The sequence below is a fragment of the Vidua chalybeata genome, chromosome 18 (genome assembly GCF_026979565.1).
Source record: "Vidua chalybeata isolate OUT-0048 chromosome 18, bVidCha1 merged haplotype, whole genome shotgun sequence".
NCBI lineage: Eukaryota > Metazoa > Chordata > Aves > Passeriformes > Viduidae > Vidua > Vidua chalybeata.
Window position 1 is genome coordinate 9,705,098 of NC_071547.1, and position 15,896 is coordinate 9,720,993.

General features: G+C 49.1%; 2 protein-coding genes, 1 long non-coding RNA gene and 1 pseudogene across 6 annotated transcripts; 2 read left to right on the forward strand and 2 right to left on the reverse strand.

Annotated features, from left to right (window-relative positions):
- The first annotated feature begins 520 nt into the window (after positions 1-520).
- Positions 521-3,876, forward strand: LOC128797182 (uncharacterized). The gene is made up of 3 exons (XR_008434035.1): positions 521-656; positions 1,291-1,434; positions 3,794-3,876. It is a non-coding gene; the product is annotated as an uncharacterized LOC128797182 (long non-coding RNA).
- LOC128797174 (dynein light chain 1, cytoplasmic) lies at positions 1,871-6,731 on the reverse strand. Of its 4 annotated transcripts, none has more exons than XM_053959509.1 (3): positions 4,947-6,544; positions 4,273-4,413; positions 1,871-2,480 (listed from the first exon to the last, which is right to left on the reverse strand). In XM_053959509.1, exons 1-3 carry the CDS (start codon positions 5,235-5,237, stop codon positions 2,343-2,345), a joined length of 570 nt encoding a protein of 189 aa, XP_053815484.1. In that variant the 5' UTR covers positions 5,238-6,544; the 3' UTR covers positions 1,871-2,342. The 4 variants fall into 4 exon arrangements, with proteins under 4 accessions (XP_053815484.1, XP_053815485.1, XP_053815487.1 ...); XM_053959510.1 differs by having other exon boundaries at positions 4,273-4,410; positions 4,947-6,541; XM_053959512.1 differs by lacking the exon at positions 4,947-6,544 and adding an exon at positions 4,645-4,898 and having other exon boundaries at positions 4,273-4,410.
- Positions 6,732-7,000: 269 nt separating this feature from the next.
- Positions 7,001-11,976, forward strand: COQ5 (coenzyme Q5, methyltransferase). The gene is made up of 7 exons (XM_053959508.1): positions 7,001-7,169; positions 7,545-7,694; positions 8,177-8,401; positions 9,126-9,232; positions 10,841-10,929; positions 11,142-11,253; positions 11,370-11,976. Exons 1-7 carry the CDS (start codon positions 7,016-7,018, stop codon positions 11,469-11,471), a joined length of 939 nt encoding a protein of 312 aa, XP_053815483.1. The 5' UTR covers positions 7,001-7,015; the 3' UTR covers positions 11,472-11,976.
- A 118-nt stretch (positions 11,977-12,094) lies between these two features.
- On the reverse strand, positions 12,095-14,329 carry LOC128797179 (dynein light chain 1, cytoplasmic-like; annotated as a pseudogene).
- Between the last annotated feature and the right edge of the window lie 1,567 nt (positions 14,330-15,896).

Here is a 15,896-nt window from a genome sequence, read left to right on the forward strand (position 1 = left end):
ATCACACGTAATAAATAGGTCACCTATAATAAAAAAGCATTCAAAGTTCCACGAGCAGCTCCCTGCCAGAACCACCCGCCAAGCAGCCCCACAGGTATTGTCATTGCCAGCGCGCTCTCGGGCGCCGCTCGGTGCCACCGCCGTGGCCGGGCAGCGTTGGCCGGGTGTGCCGGGCACGGGAAGGGGAGGCCGCGCCAGGGCCCGCGGCTCCCCTCACGGCCCGGCCGCGCCAGGACCCGCGGCTCCCCTCACGGCCCGGCCGCGCCAGGACCCGCGGCTCCCCTCACGGCCCGGCCGCGCCAGGACCCGCGGCTCCCCTCACGGCCCGGCCGCGCCAGGACCCGCGGCTCCCCTCACGGCCCGGCCGCGCTCCGCCATCCCCGCCCGGCGGCCCCGCCCCCGCCGCCATTGCTCGGAAGCGCCCCGGCCACGCCCCCGGCGCGCCGGCCGCCAGCCATTGGTCAGCGGCAGGAGCGCCCCAGGAGCCCATTGGCCAGACGCGCGATGATGGGCGGGGCTTTCCCTAGCCCGGCGTGGCGCGCGCCCGCTCCCATTTCCATGGCGACGGGAACGCCGCCGGTTCCGCGGCCGCTGCGGCCCCGGTAACCGGGATCACCAGGGAGAGCGGCTGCGGCCTATCTCTGCCCAAAACAATTGTAATGCTGTGGACGCTGTAATGAACGGGGAGGGGATTCCATTAAAAGCCTCCCGCTGCTCCTGAAAGCACGGTTTCCTGTAGAAGAGCGTGGGTCGTTCTTTTGGCCTGGCTGGCCACTACCTCTAGTTTGTCAAGGAGCTTTTGAGCCCACACTGGGAAGAGTTTCTGAGTTTCTTCTCAGTACGATAACTGCTATCAGCAGAGTCTGGGGTTACTGGAAAATCACAGAGGACACTGGGCTTATCTTCAAGGCTCCACATACTTTCCTTCCCTGTAACACGTCACCAGGAGTAGGACATGGGTCAGACAGATGGCCTTCAACCCAGGCCAAGGGCTACTGAGGCTCCTACTTGTCCCTGACAGAGCACAGGCCTGTCTAACCACAGTACTCCTTGGTGACTTTTGTATCCAGCTCAGCATTCAGGTATTCTGGATTTTGGAAGAGATTTCTTTGAGCTGACACCAGGCCCCCCAGGAAAAGTCCACAGTATAACATGATCACAGTATTTCACTTTTCCAAATGTTCCCCCTTGATATCTGGTGTGGATAGTGTTTAAAGAAAGGCTATTACAATCAAAGATTTATCCTCTTTATGACTGTGATTTCTCTTTCAACTTCCCATTTCTCCACAGCCCAAATGGACACTGCAGAAGCGGCTGCTGCGTTTCTTTGGCACGTCTGTATCCTCTACCACAGCTGCCTGATCATACATGGGTGTTTGTATCAAGCAGTGAAGAGGGTCTAGTTGCAGGAGCAACCACCTGCCAGGCACACAGGTATTGTCATCCCCAGCATGCCCACGGTGCCACCACTGTCCCTGGGCAGCATCAGCCGGGTGTGCCCAGCAGGAGCACGGGTCGAGCAGCAGCAGCTCAAACACGGGCTCACGTTAAACACCCGCTCTCTGGCTGGGGAGGACACAAGCACCGCCCTGGGGCTCCCACTCCCGGCGAGTTCAGCTGTTGTCCTTTGTTGCCAGGCCCGCAGGGGTGGCTGCACTCCATGCCCGGTACTGGTGAGTCACCCGCAGCCCGGGCCGGCTCCGGATGGAGCCCAGGCACGATGACACTCGTAGCTGTCAGCTGCAATGGGAATGCTGCAGGCCCCACACAGAGCCCTGCACACCCCCTCAGGCAGCACTCCCCGTGGCTCGCCCAGACCCAGCCATCCACCATCACAACATTACAAATCAGCCAGAAATAACAACCTGGCTGGGGTAGAACTTGGCTTTTATTCTCCAGTACACTTCTTCAGAGATGGCAGAAAAAAGAAACAGCTCAGGTTTTGGGACAGCACATCCAAACAAGAGGGGGAAAATTATTCTTTTGATTTTACTTTTATAAAATAAGAAGTTAGGAACATAAAGAGCTAAACACTGTCAGTACTTGCATAGCACTAGCAGTAATTGGGAAATAAATTGGGAAATGGCTACAAAACTTGCAAAAGCAAAACTGCTCCAACAGCTCTAGTAGCAAAGGAGGAGCCTTTTGGAAAAAAAAATAAATACAAGGAAGACTTTTTTGGTACTTTTCCTTTTTATATCCACGATGTAATGTCATCTGTTACAACAACATAATCCCTGCCATTGCCCTTGAAGATTCAAGGCCTGTGTCCTCAGGAAGGCTGCAGTAACTAGTCAGAGAGTCCTGTAACTGGATGCAAGTTTCAGTAACAGTCCATGGCTCTAGCCAGACTTGAAAAGAAGAATAGCGACTTGGCCGAGGTAGAAGTAGATGAAGTGCTTGGTCTCATGAGTCACATAGCTGCCAAAATTCCTTCCCACGATGCAGTGCCAAGTGGGATTGTATTTCTTGTCAAACTCCTGCAAAACAGATCACTACAAATTAAGAACTCTTCTAATAGGTATTTACCTTCTGAGCAAGGCAATCAGAGGAAGAACAGATGCTCTTAAGTACTAGAGGATTATTTAATTTACATCTTATTGTTCACCTGCTGCTTAGTCAGACACACAAAAACACTACAGCGCTTCCTAACTGAGCAGTAGTAAGTTTAAAACATTACTTTTGTTGAAGGAAAGTAGTCTTCTCTTCCCCCATAATTCATAACATGATTGAATCTACAATTTCCAAGCAGAAGATTTACCATTAGTTTTGTACTCACAGAGATAAAGCCGTAATTTAGACTTCACTGTTTATCAGCAGCACAGCTGCTAAACAGAAAATTTTCTGCCACATGCTCTATAACAACAGTATAATAAATAAATCTAAGCAGTTGTGCTTTACATATTTTTACATATTTTTCAAACAAATCCTCTATAAATTCCCAGCAGTTGCAACAAAGGATATCTGAAAAGTACTAAACTCTCTTTTCAATTTTCATAGATACTTTCTGCATCTGGAGAAAAAAAAGCCTTTCTATATTCTGGTGATAGCAAACAAGTATTTCTTTAGCAGAAGCAATCGTTCTGCATGGATGAATTACTTCTCATGTTAGAGAAGCTTCTCCACCCCAAGTATCCCAAATCTTAAAGTTACCTCCACCCCAGGTATCCTGGAGCAGAGCCCCAGGCTTTGAGTGGTACAGCAGCAGAACAGCTCCAGCTGGGTGCCTTCAGAAGGACCCCGAACAAAGAAACTGCCAGGCAATTACACCCTCCCAGTCTCAGTTCCCCACCCTTCACAGTTCTGACTAATAATAACATCAGGGGCTGGGGACTTCTTGTTCTTTATTGGGTTTCTTTCGTTGTCTCGGGACAGTCTTTTTTCTCTCTCATGTTGTGATTTCTGACAGTTATAACTTCCTTATTTTCCAGCTTGAACCGCTCTTGAGGCCCTTTTTCACAGTGTTAGGTAAAAGTTAACATACCTATGTGAAAATTCACAGCTTGTGGCCTAAAACTTTATCAAACTTAGCTCCTCATGCCAAGCAGTTAACTCCAGACAGTTTCAGTTCAATCGGCCTTAACATTTCAACAGCTCTTCCACTCAGATCACTTTAACTTCTACTGACGCACTTTGATTTCTCCGTTCTTCTGAGCTGACGAAGCAGGAAATATAATCTGAACTAGATCTTTCTCATGCATTGTTAATTCTACATAAAGGATGACACAGATATTGCAAACAACAGATAACCAGTGCCACCAGGATTTTTTTTCTTTTTTGCTTGTATCACTAGGTACGGAGAGGTGTGATTACAGAGAATTGCAGAAAACTACTTTTCCCCTGCTATTTTTGATCCAGCTGGCAAGAATTGTAAAGAGATCCTCAAGATTAAGTTAAATACAAATGAAACCAAGAATAACAAACTAGTTCTCAGAGCAAAACCAAAAGAGAGCTCAATAGAGTCCCTGTGTTTTGTTCCAGCTCATCAGTCACAAGGACAGTCAGGTGCCACTCTAGCCTCACGTGGACAACAGACAGTGGCAAAAAAGGCCATAAGCAGAAGGCACTGCAAGAGAAAAGCAGCACCTAGAAAGGGCCACGTAAAGGGTGGGTAAAGGAACACATGGACATCAGCCTAAAGAGAAAGTCCAACTTGATTATCTAGCGTCTCTAGAACTTGCTTTTCTAGCACTACTGGCCTAGCAGCATTCTCCCCGATTGATTTTTCATGTGCATAGAGATATCATGAGCACATAACAAACCAACATCTACCTTCTTTATGTGAGCAGCGATGTCCTTCTCAATGTTGTATTTCTCCAAGGCTTGAGTTGCACATTCCACAGCATCTTGCTGCATCTCTTCTGACATGTCCGCATTTTTGATCACTGCCTTTCGATCACTCATGATTGCCTGCTTGAAGGGAAAAAAAAAAACAAAAACAAAAACAAAAAACAAGGAAATTTAGAGTTGCAGGAGCGCCTGCCAGAAGCACCTGCTGCCAAGCAGCCCCACAGGTATCGCCGCGCGGTGCCCCCGCCCTGGCTGGGCGTGCCGGGCACGGGCACGGGCACAGCCCGAGCGGCGGCGGCTCAAACGCCGCCTCACGTTCAGCACCCGCTCCCCGGCCGGGAGCCCCACACGCACCGCCGCCCTCCGGCCCGGCCCGGCCCCGCTCCAGCCCGGGAGCTCCGCGAGAGAGCGCGGCCGCTCCACCGCCCGGCCCGACGGCCCTTCCTCCCCCGAGGGAGGCGAAGAAAGCCCGGCACGCGCGGCTACAGCGCGCCGCCACCCCGGCAGCTGCCGGGGATGCGGGAAAACCGGAGGCGGCGGCCGGGGAAGAGCCCAGGCATGGGGGCTGCCCAGTCCCAGACTTCCCGAGCCGGACCCGGTCCCTCTCGGCAGCTTCCCCTGCCCAATTCTCAAGGCCGGCAACGCCTCGCCCTCACCGTCAAGCGGGCGCCGCGATATCGGCGCGGTGCGGATGCAGAGCCGGCGGCGGCGCGGAGCGAGGCGCGGAGCGAGGCACGCACTCGGCTCCGCCGCCGCGGCTGTTTAACCGACCCGCGCGCGCCGCCGGCGCCTCCGAGCGCCCCCAGCCCCGCCCCCTCAGCGCCGGCCGCCAGCCATTGGTCACCGCTACCATCACCCCGAGATCTTATTGGCCCCGGCCCGGCGCTCTTGCAGGGTTTTGCCGCAGCAATTTCTTTCAGCCCGGCATGCCTTGCGGCCGTTCCCATGGCGACCGGCGGTGATGCGCGGCGCGGCCTTGGGGCGGCCCCGGGGCCCCGCCGACCAGGCCAGGGCTGGTGGCTGTCAGGCCGTGCGCAGCCCTTCCCCGTCGCTTTGGTTTTTTTTCTTCACGGCTGAGCTGCTTGAACGCAGGAAGGAAGACGGGGAAGGAATAACCCCGAGCACCGGCACAGGTTGGGGTCTGACCGGCTGGAAAGCGGCTCTGCGGAGATGGAGCTTGGGGTCCTCGTGGACAGCAAACTGTCCCTGAGCCAGCAGTGTGCCTTGGGGGCCAAGAAGGGCAATGGAATCCTGGGGAGCATTAGGAAGAGCATTGCCAGCAGGTCAGGGAGGTGATCCTGCCCCTCTGCTCAGCCCTGTGAGGCACATCTGGAGTGCTTTGCCCAGTTCTGTGCTCCTCAGGATAAGAGAGACGTGGAGCTCCTGGAGCAGGTCCAGCGGAGGGCAGCACGGATGATTAAGGGACCAGAGCATCTCTCCTATGAGGGGAGGCTGAGGAAGCTGGGCCTGTTCAGCCTCAAGAAAAGACAGCTGACACGGGACCTCATTAATGTGTATAAATGTCTAAAGGGTGGGTGTCTGAGGATGGACCAGGGTCTTCTCAGTGGTGCTGATAAATAGGACAAGGGGCAGACAACAGGCAGAAACTGATGCACAGGAAGTTCCACCTGAGCAAGAAGAAGAATTTCTTCACTGTGCAGGTGACTCAGGTTGCCCAGAGAGGTTGTGGAGTCTCCCTCAGTGAAGATACTCCAGAACCGTTTGGACACAATCCTGTGCCATGTGCTGTGGGATGACCCTGCTGGAGCAGGAAGGTTGGACCATATGACCCACAGTGGTCCCTTCCAGCTTGACCTGTTCTGTGACTCTTTGAATGCAGCTGGTCACTGGTGTCCGTGCAGTGTCCGTGACTACAGCGTGAGAGGGACTGAGAAAAATACCCAACAAAACCCAAATATGATGCTTTGGAGGGCATCCTACTGCAAAGAACATAGAGTAAAAAAATATTATATGAGGAAAATAGGAGAAAATCGAGGTGTGGTCTGATGATGGTGCTAAAAGTCCCAATATGGCAGGAAGGTCCTGGGTGAGGGAGCCCAGCTCATGCCCTGGGAATGCAGTCCCTGGGCTGATTTTAATTGTATGATGTCATCTCTCCTGAGAATGGGTTAAGTAACTTCTTTGTATCTACAAAGCTGGCAGAACTCCTGGATGATTCAAATAATGTGATAAGCAGGACAGGTTTCAGTGAGGAAAAAAAAAAAAAAAAAAAAAAAAAAAAAAAAAAAAAAAGAAGAGTTTCTAAGTGTCCTAATGCTCCTGACTGGAATCAAGACATCTTTCACTCCTCTTGCAATTCATCAGAACACACAAATCCTCCCTCCTGTTCCCCACAAGGCTTAAGTGAAGAAAACTGCAAAATTAGAAATCTAGAGAAAACTAAATAAAATAAAGATGAAGAAAACTATTTGCAAAATTACTCAAGTACACCGTGAGGGTTGTGTTGGGTTTGGGTTTTTGGGGGTTTTTTTTCCCCGTCACGTTTGTCCTCGCAGCACAGGTTCCGTCGCGCCGCGGAGCAGCGGTGGCACCGGGGGCCAGGGGGTTCGGTGACCGTGTCCGGCAGCGGCGGCGGCGCCTTGGGCTGCGGAGAACGAGCGGCTCCCGGGCCCGTCCCGGTAGGAGCGGGCACTCGGCGGAGCGCCGCCCCCGGCCCGGCGGTGCCCCCGGCCCGGCGGTGCCCCCGGCCCGGCGGAGCCCGAAGATGGCGGCGGCGCGGCTGTGGCTGTGGCGGTGCCGCTGCCGGGCGCTGCTGTCCCGGCCCGCCGGCGCTCCGCGGGCGCGCCGCGGCCTGGCCGCGGGGCCGGAGATGCACTTCGGCTTCCAGACCGTGACGGAGGAGGAGAGGAGAGAGAAAAGTGAGGGCGGCGGCGGCGGCGGCGGGAGAGGGCGGGCCGGGCCCGGAGCCGAGCTGGGATCCCGGCAGCCCGTGATCGTTCTCCAGAGTGCCGGGGACGTGTTTGGGCCCTTGACTGAGGCGTTACCGGGAGTCTCGGTGAATAATATCACTGTTACTTCCTTCAGCTCGGGAAGGCTGTGTTTCTCCAGATACTTTCGTCAGGCAACAGGCTCAGTAGATTCAATTTTTTTTTTTTTTTTAATGAGTTTTCTTGTGGTATTTTTCAGCTCCACATAGTGGACAGACCTCCACAGAGCAATGAAGGACACGTTTTACTTAGACATAAGCATTTTTAAGTAAATTGCATCTCATTCCCATTGTCCTTTCTTTGCAGTTTATCAGGTCTTTGAAAATGTGGCCAAGAAATACGATGTAATGAATGATTCAATGACTCTAGGAATTCATCGGGTATGGAAGGATATCCTCATGCATAAAATGAACCCTTGCCCAGGAACACTGCTCCTTGATGTTGCTGGGGGAACAGGTAAATAATTTTGGTGAGTTCCACATGACAATGCCACACTGTTTTTCAGCTGTTGGAGTCTGCTCAGAATTACATTTCCTGCTGAGGTTTTTTCCTCGCCCTTAGCTCCCTGTCTTTAAAACTAGTGAAGCATCTACTTGACTTTCCCAGAGAAGGGGTGAGAACTGATATCTTTGTGTTTTGTACGATCTTGCTTTAAGGGTCTGAAAGTGTTATAGTCCTGCCATGATGTTATGGGGAACTGTGTTAATTTGTAGAATGTCATGGACTCTTTGACCTTAATAAGTTCCTTTTTTGTCTATATACATGTACACACGCACTCTTTCTGTGTCTATTACAGTATGTTTGAGGGAGTGTTTTTATAAATATATATGACTAAAAAGAAATAGTAAGTCAGTTGGATGTTCAAAGCCTTATGTTTCAACTTCCTGGAGTCAGAAAACATTCCTGAAATGTGTATCTTTCCTTTGAAACAACTGCAGGTGACATTGCCTTTCGATTCATTAATTATGTTCGCTCTGTACAACAACGCCAGCTCCAGAGGAAGCTCAAGCACCATCAGAATTTGTCATGGCAGGAAATTTTTGAGAGTTACCAGAAAGACAAATTTAACTCACTAGGGGATTCCCAAGTGGTGGTCTGTGACATCAACAGAGAAATGTTAAAAGTTGGGAAGCAGAAAGCACAGCACCTTGGCTACTCTGAAGGTAAATAAATGCATTGTACTGTGGCAGTAACATTCCTGATAGCAATACAAGAAATTGTAAGGGACAGGGGTTTTTTTGCTGTTTCCCTATGTACATTGAGGAAGAGTGGGAGCTGTGCATGGGGAAAAGGAGCATAAGTTGCACAGTCACTGATTGTGCAGTTTGTGTGTTTGCCAGTAACGTGGACATCCATGCTCCACAGATAGACATGGTCTTGATCCTTTGGGGACTAGGAAACAAAACAGCTGCAACTGCATCACATACTGATAGTCCTGATGGAGGGAGTGTGGCTTTTCATGTTCCTCAACCTGTGGGAGCTTTCTAGCAAAATGTGTTAAGTGTTTTGGCCATTGTTGCATGGCAAGATGTTAGTAATTGTCTATAGCTACACTTTAAGCAGAGATTCTCTTTTTAGAACTTTGCCACAAACAAATGGCAGCCAACAGTGCTTTCCACTATGACGCAAGTTTTGGGTAAAATCTTTGTGGCATATACACAGTGTGTGTATGTGCAGAACATTGTTTTGGCTGATCTGCAAAATGAACTACTCTGTCTTGAAAGATTCACAAGTAGAGGCCAAGGTGTCTTTTCTCTAACAAAACTGCAAAATGGAAATACTTGTTTTCAATATGACTTTAAAAATAATAATTTCCTTCTAGAATGGGTAAGTTCTAGCCTTTCTGGAGCAGTCTGAGATCATTCTATGACTTGTCTTTCACTACAGGCTTGTCCTGGGTACTTGGGAATGCTGAAGAGTTACCCTTTGATGATGATAAGTTTGATGTTTACACAATTGCCTTTGGAATCCGAAATGTAACTCGTATTGATTTGGTAAGTTACTATAGTGTATCCTGACATGGGGTCCTTATGATATTTTAAAGGAAGCAAAGTAGGAACTCCTTTGGATAAAGGAAGGTCTTAGTCTACTCCTGAAACATTAAAAATAAGTGGCATGTAGTATGCAACTTGTGTGAATAGAAAATGCAATTAAGTGCCCCACCTTTGTCATAAAAAGATAGATTTATACCAGTTGCACCCGATCCTTCCAGCTTGGCAAACTACACAGTGTCTTCCTAAGGCAAAGGGCTGCATGCTACAGTCATTCCCCACCTTCTCCTGACCTATGGAATGGATGGATCTACATGTGCACAGGGCAGTCAGTCTGCATGTCTCAAATCTTCTGCAGCACCTGATCTATAGCCCACCAACAGTGGGTCCAATGCTTCCTGTCCCCTTCTGTTTCCCTGCCTGAGCCAACAGAACTGCCAGAGCAGAGTGGGAAGGAGGCTGCTGCCCCCACTGCTGCTGAACCAGCCTGTTCAGCCCACTTCTGCTGAGTGTCTTTACACTGGCTGGTGGCAGAGCTCCCTATAAAGAACAAGTACGATTTTAATTAGGATAAGTAGTACTCTTTGTTCTGAACTATCTCTGTCCTTTGAGAAGGACTGGCTGTTGTGGGGGTGACACCTGTCTGGATGCACTAGTTGTCTGTTTTGGAGGAGTATGTTACAACCTTGGCAGAGCTCCTGTGGAAGGTGAAGCATTTGCATCCAAACCACCTTGAACCATATGCCTTTGAACTTAATGTGCATGTGGCTTTTCCTTGTGCCTTGTCTGCACCCTTCCAAAGCACAGGCTCTTTGCCTTCATGCATACAGCAGTCTGGTAGCAGAGCTCCCTGGAGACCTGATACAAAACACACCCAAGCTGCCAACTCTTTTGCAGAGCTCCTGTGTAGTGTTGATATTTTATCCCATAGGAACAGGACAGTTGAAGTCAAGCAGATGTACAACCTTCAGAGGTTCTGGGATACAACTCTGCTCTTGTATGAAAGAACATACAGTTTTAAACAGGATTTTGTCTAGATTCTTGTTAGGTATTCTATTTTGATGTAGGATGGAATTTTCAAAGTAGCCAGAGACTTTCTTCTTCTTTCTCTTTCCTTCCTGTTCTTACACATTGCTCATCCGAAGCCCAGTATCATTCCTTCTTTGAACCTTTGGGTGTGCCTCACAGTAAAATCTTTTGATTGAAAAAAAAAGATCATGCCTGTTTTTGATTTCAGTTTCTTGTAGCTGAGTCACCTTCTCCCTTTTGTGTTTGGTCTGTAATTATAAGAGCTCTGCCAACAAACTTTCATCAACTGCGAGTAGGGAAAGAAAAGAAAATTGCAAGCCCAACATCACAGTTTTGACACAAAGCCTTGTAAAAATCTATTTATGTAACAGCAAGAGTATTTGTGCTTTGGGTTTGTGGCACATTTGGGTTTTTTTTTTACTTGTCTTGGAATGCTTCTCTACAGTAAATATTGCAGATTGCCAGTCAGGATACTCTTTAATTTCCCTCAGTTCATCAGAGTTGTATGATAATATCACATGGCATGATAACAGGCAGGTGCTGTTCTACAGAAGCAAACTTATCACATCTGCTTTGTCTCAGGCACTTCAAGAGGCCTATCGTGTGCTGAAACCAGGAGGAAGATTTCTCTGCCTTGAATTTAGTCATGTCAGCAACCCTCTTCTTTCCAGGTAGGAACATGGTGATGCTTCATGCCAGGTCACAAGGCTCTCTTGTTTGTACTCAGAGAGAATAAAAGGTGGAGACACTTGAGACCACATCTTGATCACCACTTTTAAAGTCAGCTACAGACTGCATAGCCTCGTGGCACAGAGACCAGCTCTTGTTGGGAGGGGATTTAAATTTGTTTCTATTAATCTGTATTTGCCATCTCTGTGTGCAGGCTCTATGATCTCTACAGTTTCCAGGTAATCCCTGTTCTGGGTGAGGTTATTGCTGGTGACTGGAAGTCTTACCAGTATCTTGTGGAGAGCATCCGACAGTTCCCCCCTCAGGTAAGGCAGGATTTCCCCAAATTCATTAACACACAAAACACAATTCCAGCATAATCTTGTGACCAGCTGGCTTACAGGCCTTCAGGTTGTTAATACTTATGGCACTTATTTTTCAGGAGGAGCTGAAGGCAATGATAGAAGATGCAGGCTTTTTCAAAGTGGATTATGAGAATTTAAACTTTGGCATTGTTGCCATTCACTCAGGTTTCAAACTGTGAGGTCTGGGTAGCAAAACACCAAAACATTTTCATGAGGGATATGAAAGCTGTGGAATTTTAATGATATCAAAAGGAGTTCTAAGAAGTTGTGCAGCAGATACTTGCTCAGGAGCTGGACTCAGAAGAACACAAGTTACCTCTCCCCACCAAGAAACCTGTGGAGTGACTCCAGTGGTGTTTCTTACACTTGCATTTCCCTTCAAGTGCAATGTAAAGGATGTGGCCAAAACTGAGCAATGCTGACAAGCGAAGCAAGTTGGCAGTGGGTGTGGATAGAGACTGATTAGTCTCCAAATAAGATGCCTTTTTTTTTACTAAGCTTTAAAGGAGGATATTATACTTGTGAGAAGTAACTTGGATTTATGAAGTAACTATGGTCTTTTATGAAGCTGTTATTATCTTTGTCATGTGGAGTTTAAGGATTTTTTCCCATGACTCCTTCTTTCAAAGGCAAATGGAAGGCTTATGAAATAAAAGGGCTCTGCATCAAATTTTTCTACTTAAATCAGTCTTGTAAGAATGTTTCCTAAGAAAGGATGGATTTGGGGTGTGGGAATAGAGGTGGGGATGTTCATCCTTCATTCACATGGCAAAAAAGAGGGTAATTCAAGAGGGCAAAGGGATAAACTTGTTCCAACGGTTTTATTAGCAAAGAAGCCATCTTTTGAAAGAAAATAAATACAAGGAAGACATTTTTGCTTCTCTATATAGCCACAATGAAAATACCAGCCGCTACAGCAAAATCCCTGACCATTAACAACACAACAAAAGACCTGAAGATCAAGATGTATTTCCCCAGGAAGGCTGAAGGTGGGAATCAGTGTGCAGTCCTGTACCCAAGTGCAAGTTTCAGTAACAGTCCATGGCTCTAGCCAGACTTGAAAAGAAGAATAGCGACTTGGCCGAGGTAGAAGTAGATGAAGTGCTTGGTCTCATGAGTCACGTAGCTGCCAAAATTCCTTCCCACGATGCAGTGCCACGTGGGATTGTATTTCTTGTCAAATTCCTACAGAATAGAGAATTAGAAAGTCAGCATTTTCATGGTAATTATACTAATATTGTCTAACAGTTGGGGAGGTTTTTTTGGCAATGATTTGTCACTTGATAACAAGTATCACTTTTGGAAGAAGGCAATTAAGGAGCAGCATATGCTCTTAAGCACAAGGATCATCTGTCACTTTATAACTCATCTGCTGCTTAGTCATACAAAAAAAAAAAAAAGTGCTTCCAAGCAGAGCAGGAATAAGCTTAAAACATATGTTTGGGGAGGTAACTTTTCCCCTGCAGTCATGCCACGATCTCAAACCATAACTACTAAGAATTTGCTTGTTCTGAATAGCCAACGAAACTGGTATTTTTACTTCATTAGCTGTTTTTTGCAATAAGGATGCTGAAAGGACACGTGCTGGAAAATTCTCTGCCACATCCCTGACACCTGGTCATGAGATGATGATGTGACATGCTGCTGTCATGAGCCTGCTACAAATAAAATCCTGTGTACAGGTCTACAGTGAGCAAACCCATGCAGTCAGTGAATTTATACTGCAGTACCTAACAGCTGTCAGCTGAAGAGATTTTTCTGAGGACATGGAAGTTTCTGTTCTGCTCAACCAAACCCTTCAGCTCCCTGCAGCTCAGTTAGGCTCCCAGTAGGAGTCAAGAGAGAAAATGTGACAAACTGTAAGCTATGAACCATCTGTTCGGCATTAGCATGAACAGCTTGTTTTACATGTGGTGGGAAAGGCAGAAAACCAAACCCACTTATTACATGGCTGGCAAACCACCACTCTTTAAATAGGCTGCACAGAGCCCGTGTCTTGTACCAGCTCATCAGTTACAGGGACAGTTAGCTGCCACTCTCTGCTCAGCTGGACAACGGGACAGTGGCAGAAAAGGTGTAAGGCACTACAAGAGAAAAGCAGAGGGACCTAGAAAGGTCCACATAAAGGGTGGGGAATGGAACAGAAAGAGACAAAGTCTAACTTGATTATCTGGTGCCTCTAGAACTCGTTTCTCTAGAGCTACTGGCCTAGCAGCATTCTCCCCGATTGATTTTTCATGAGCACATTACAAGCCAACATCTACCTTCTTTATGTGAGCAGCGATGTCCTTCTCAATGTTGTATTTCTCCAAGGCTTGAGTTGCACATTCCACCGAGTCTTGCTGCATCTCTTCTGACATGTCCGCATTTTTGATCACTGCCTTTCGATCACTCATGATTGCCTGCTTGGAGAAATAAAAAGAAGGAAATTCAAAGTTGCAGGAGCGCCTGCCAGAAGCACCTGCTGCCAAGCAGCCCCACAGGTATCGCCGCGCGGTGCCCCCGCCCTGGCTGGGCGTGCCGGGCACGGGCACGGGCACAGCCCGAGCGGCGGCGGCTCAAACGCCGCCTCACGTTCAGCACCCGCTCCCCGGCCGGGAGCCCCACACGCACCGCCGCCCTCCGGCCCGGCCCGGCCCCGCTCCAGCCCGGGAGCTCCGCGAGAGAGCGCGGCCGCTCCACCGCCCGGCCCGACGGCCCTTCCTCCCCCGAGGGAGGCGAAGAAAGCCCGGCACGCGCGGCTACAGCGCGCCGCCACCCCGGCAGCTGCCGGGGATGCGGGAAAACCGGAGGCGGCGGCCGGGAAGAGCCCAGGCACGGGGGAGCCGGCGGGACACGCGAGGTGCCCGGGTACCGGGATGGCTGGGTCTGGAGCCGCCCGCGCCCCGTCCCTCACCGTTCGGGCGCTGCAGAGCGGACGGCGCTGCGCTCTGCTCCCTGCGCGCCTCGCAGCGCCTCTGCCCCGCCCCCTGCGCGCCGGCCGCCCCCCATTGGCCACCGGCACCGCCTCCCGGGCGCCCATTGGCCAGTGCTGCCGTTCCCTGAACGCCCATTGGCTGCGGCGCGGCGCCCGGCCGGGTTTTACTGCAGCGTTCTGTTGCGGCCCGGGATGCCCCGCGCCGCGCCCGTTCCCATGGCGACCCGCGGAATGCGGGCAGGTAACGGGAGAACGGGCGCCTGTTCCGGGATGACCTCGTGCATATGGGCTCCGCATGGAAGGCTTCCAGTCCTGACTCCCGTGCTACCGGTCTGCTGCGCCAGGGGAGGTTTAGGTTGGACATCAGGAGGACTTTCTTCACAGAACTGGCGATTAGACATTGGAAGGGGCTGCCCAAGGGTGGTGTCACTGTCCCTGGAGGAGTTTAAAGAAAGACTGGACATGACACTGAGTGCCGTGCTCTGGTTGACATGGTGGTGTTCGGTCACCGATTGGACTTGAAAATCTCAGAAGTCTTTTCTAATCTATGATTCTGTGTAGCATCATCACCAGGTGATCCTGGGTAAAAAACTTGTTCCTTAAAGTATGCTCAGTCTCCAAGGCAATGCAATGCCACCAGCTGTGTCCACCAGCTTCTGTAAAACACCTTTCCATAGCTGATATGTGGGCCCCAAAAGCCATTTTATTACTTGCCCCAGCCTGGATCACAGAGATGATGAGTTTAACCAATAAGAGACTTTGTTTCTCTTTGGAACAAGCTCTTGTTGGGAATAGCCCTTTCAATAGTATGTGATATTACTGAAAGAATACTGGGATATCATCTGGGGCAGCTGTTTCAGTAATGTACCCTTTGCTGGGAGTGAAGGAGTTCCATGGCCTGTGAATGGCACTTGTCACCTGTCCTGTTCACTTGTCTGTTTCACTTGTGTCTTCTCAAGTCACACTAAATGACCTCTGATAGAAATCTCTGCCCCATGTTTATTGAGTATGATCAAGTCAGCTGCAAACTTTGTTCCTTTAGTGAACCAAATCTATCAGACTTTTACACCATCTTTTGCAGACCTCCCTATTTCTGCAACTCTTGCCTTTTTTTGTTTGTGTTTGGTTTGGGGGTTATTTTGGTTGGTTGGCTGGGTTGGTTTTGTTTTGGGTTTTTTTGTTTAAATGAAGCAAGATGTTTTGGTAGAACCTCAGTGCTCTGTTTTCTTAGTTTCACTCTCCCTGGGGCACTTTCTGCTTACACTCTTGTCAGCAGATAGAACATTGCTGTTGAGTCTTCCACAGCTGGTGATCTGTTAATAACAGGACTCTGAACCATGTCTACAGCAAACAGTACAGGATGATTTAAAAGAGGTTTTTAAATACTGGTTGGTAGGACTCCCATTTCCTTGTAGAAATTTTAAAAAAGCCCACCTCAAGAGCAGTCATTCACCTCACTTGAAATGTAAATATTTTGCATATTCATACAGTGTAGTTACCTGCTCAGTGTCGTTCAGAGCAATGCTTTGCTTTTGCAAACTCTAAGGCAATCTCAGAAGAATACACTGCCCCCAGAAATATTGAAGCTGCATAATGTAATACTTTTGTCACTCTAGAATACCTCAGGAATAACTCCTGACTCCCAGGTTTTAGCATTCTGATTAGAGATACAATTCACAACTTTGCT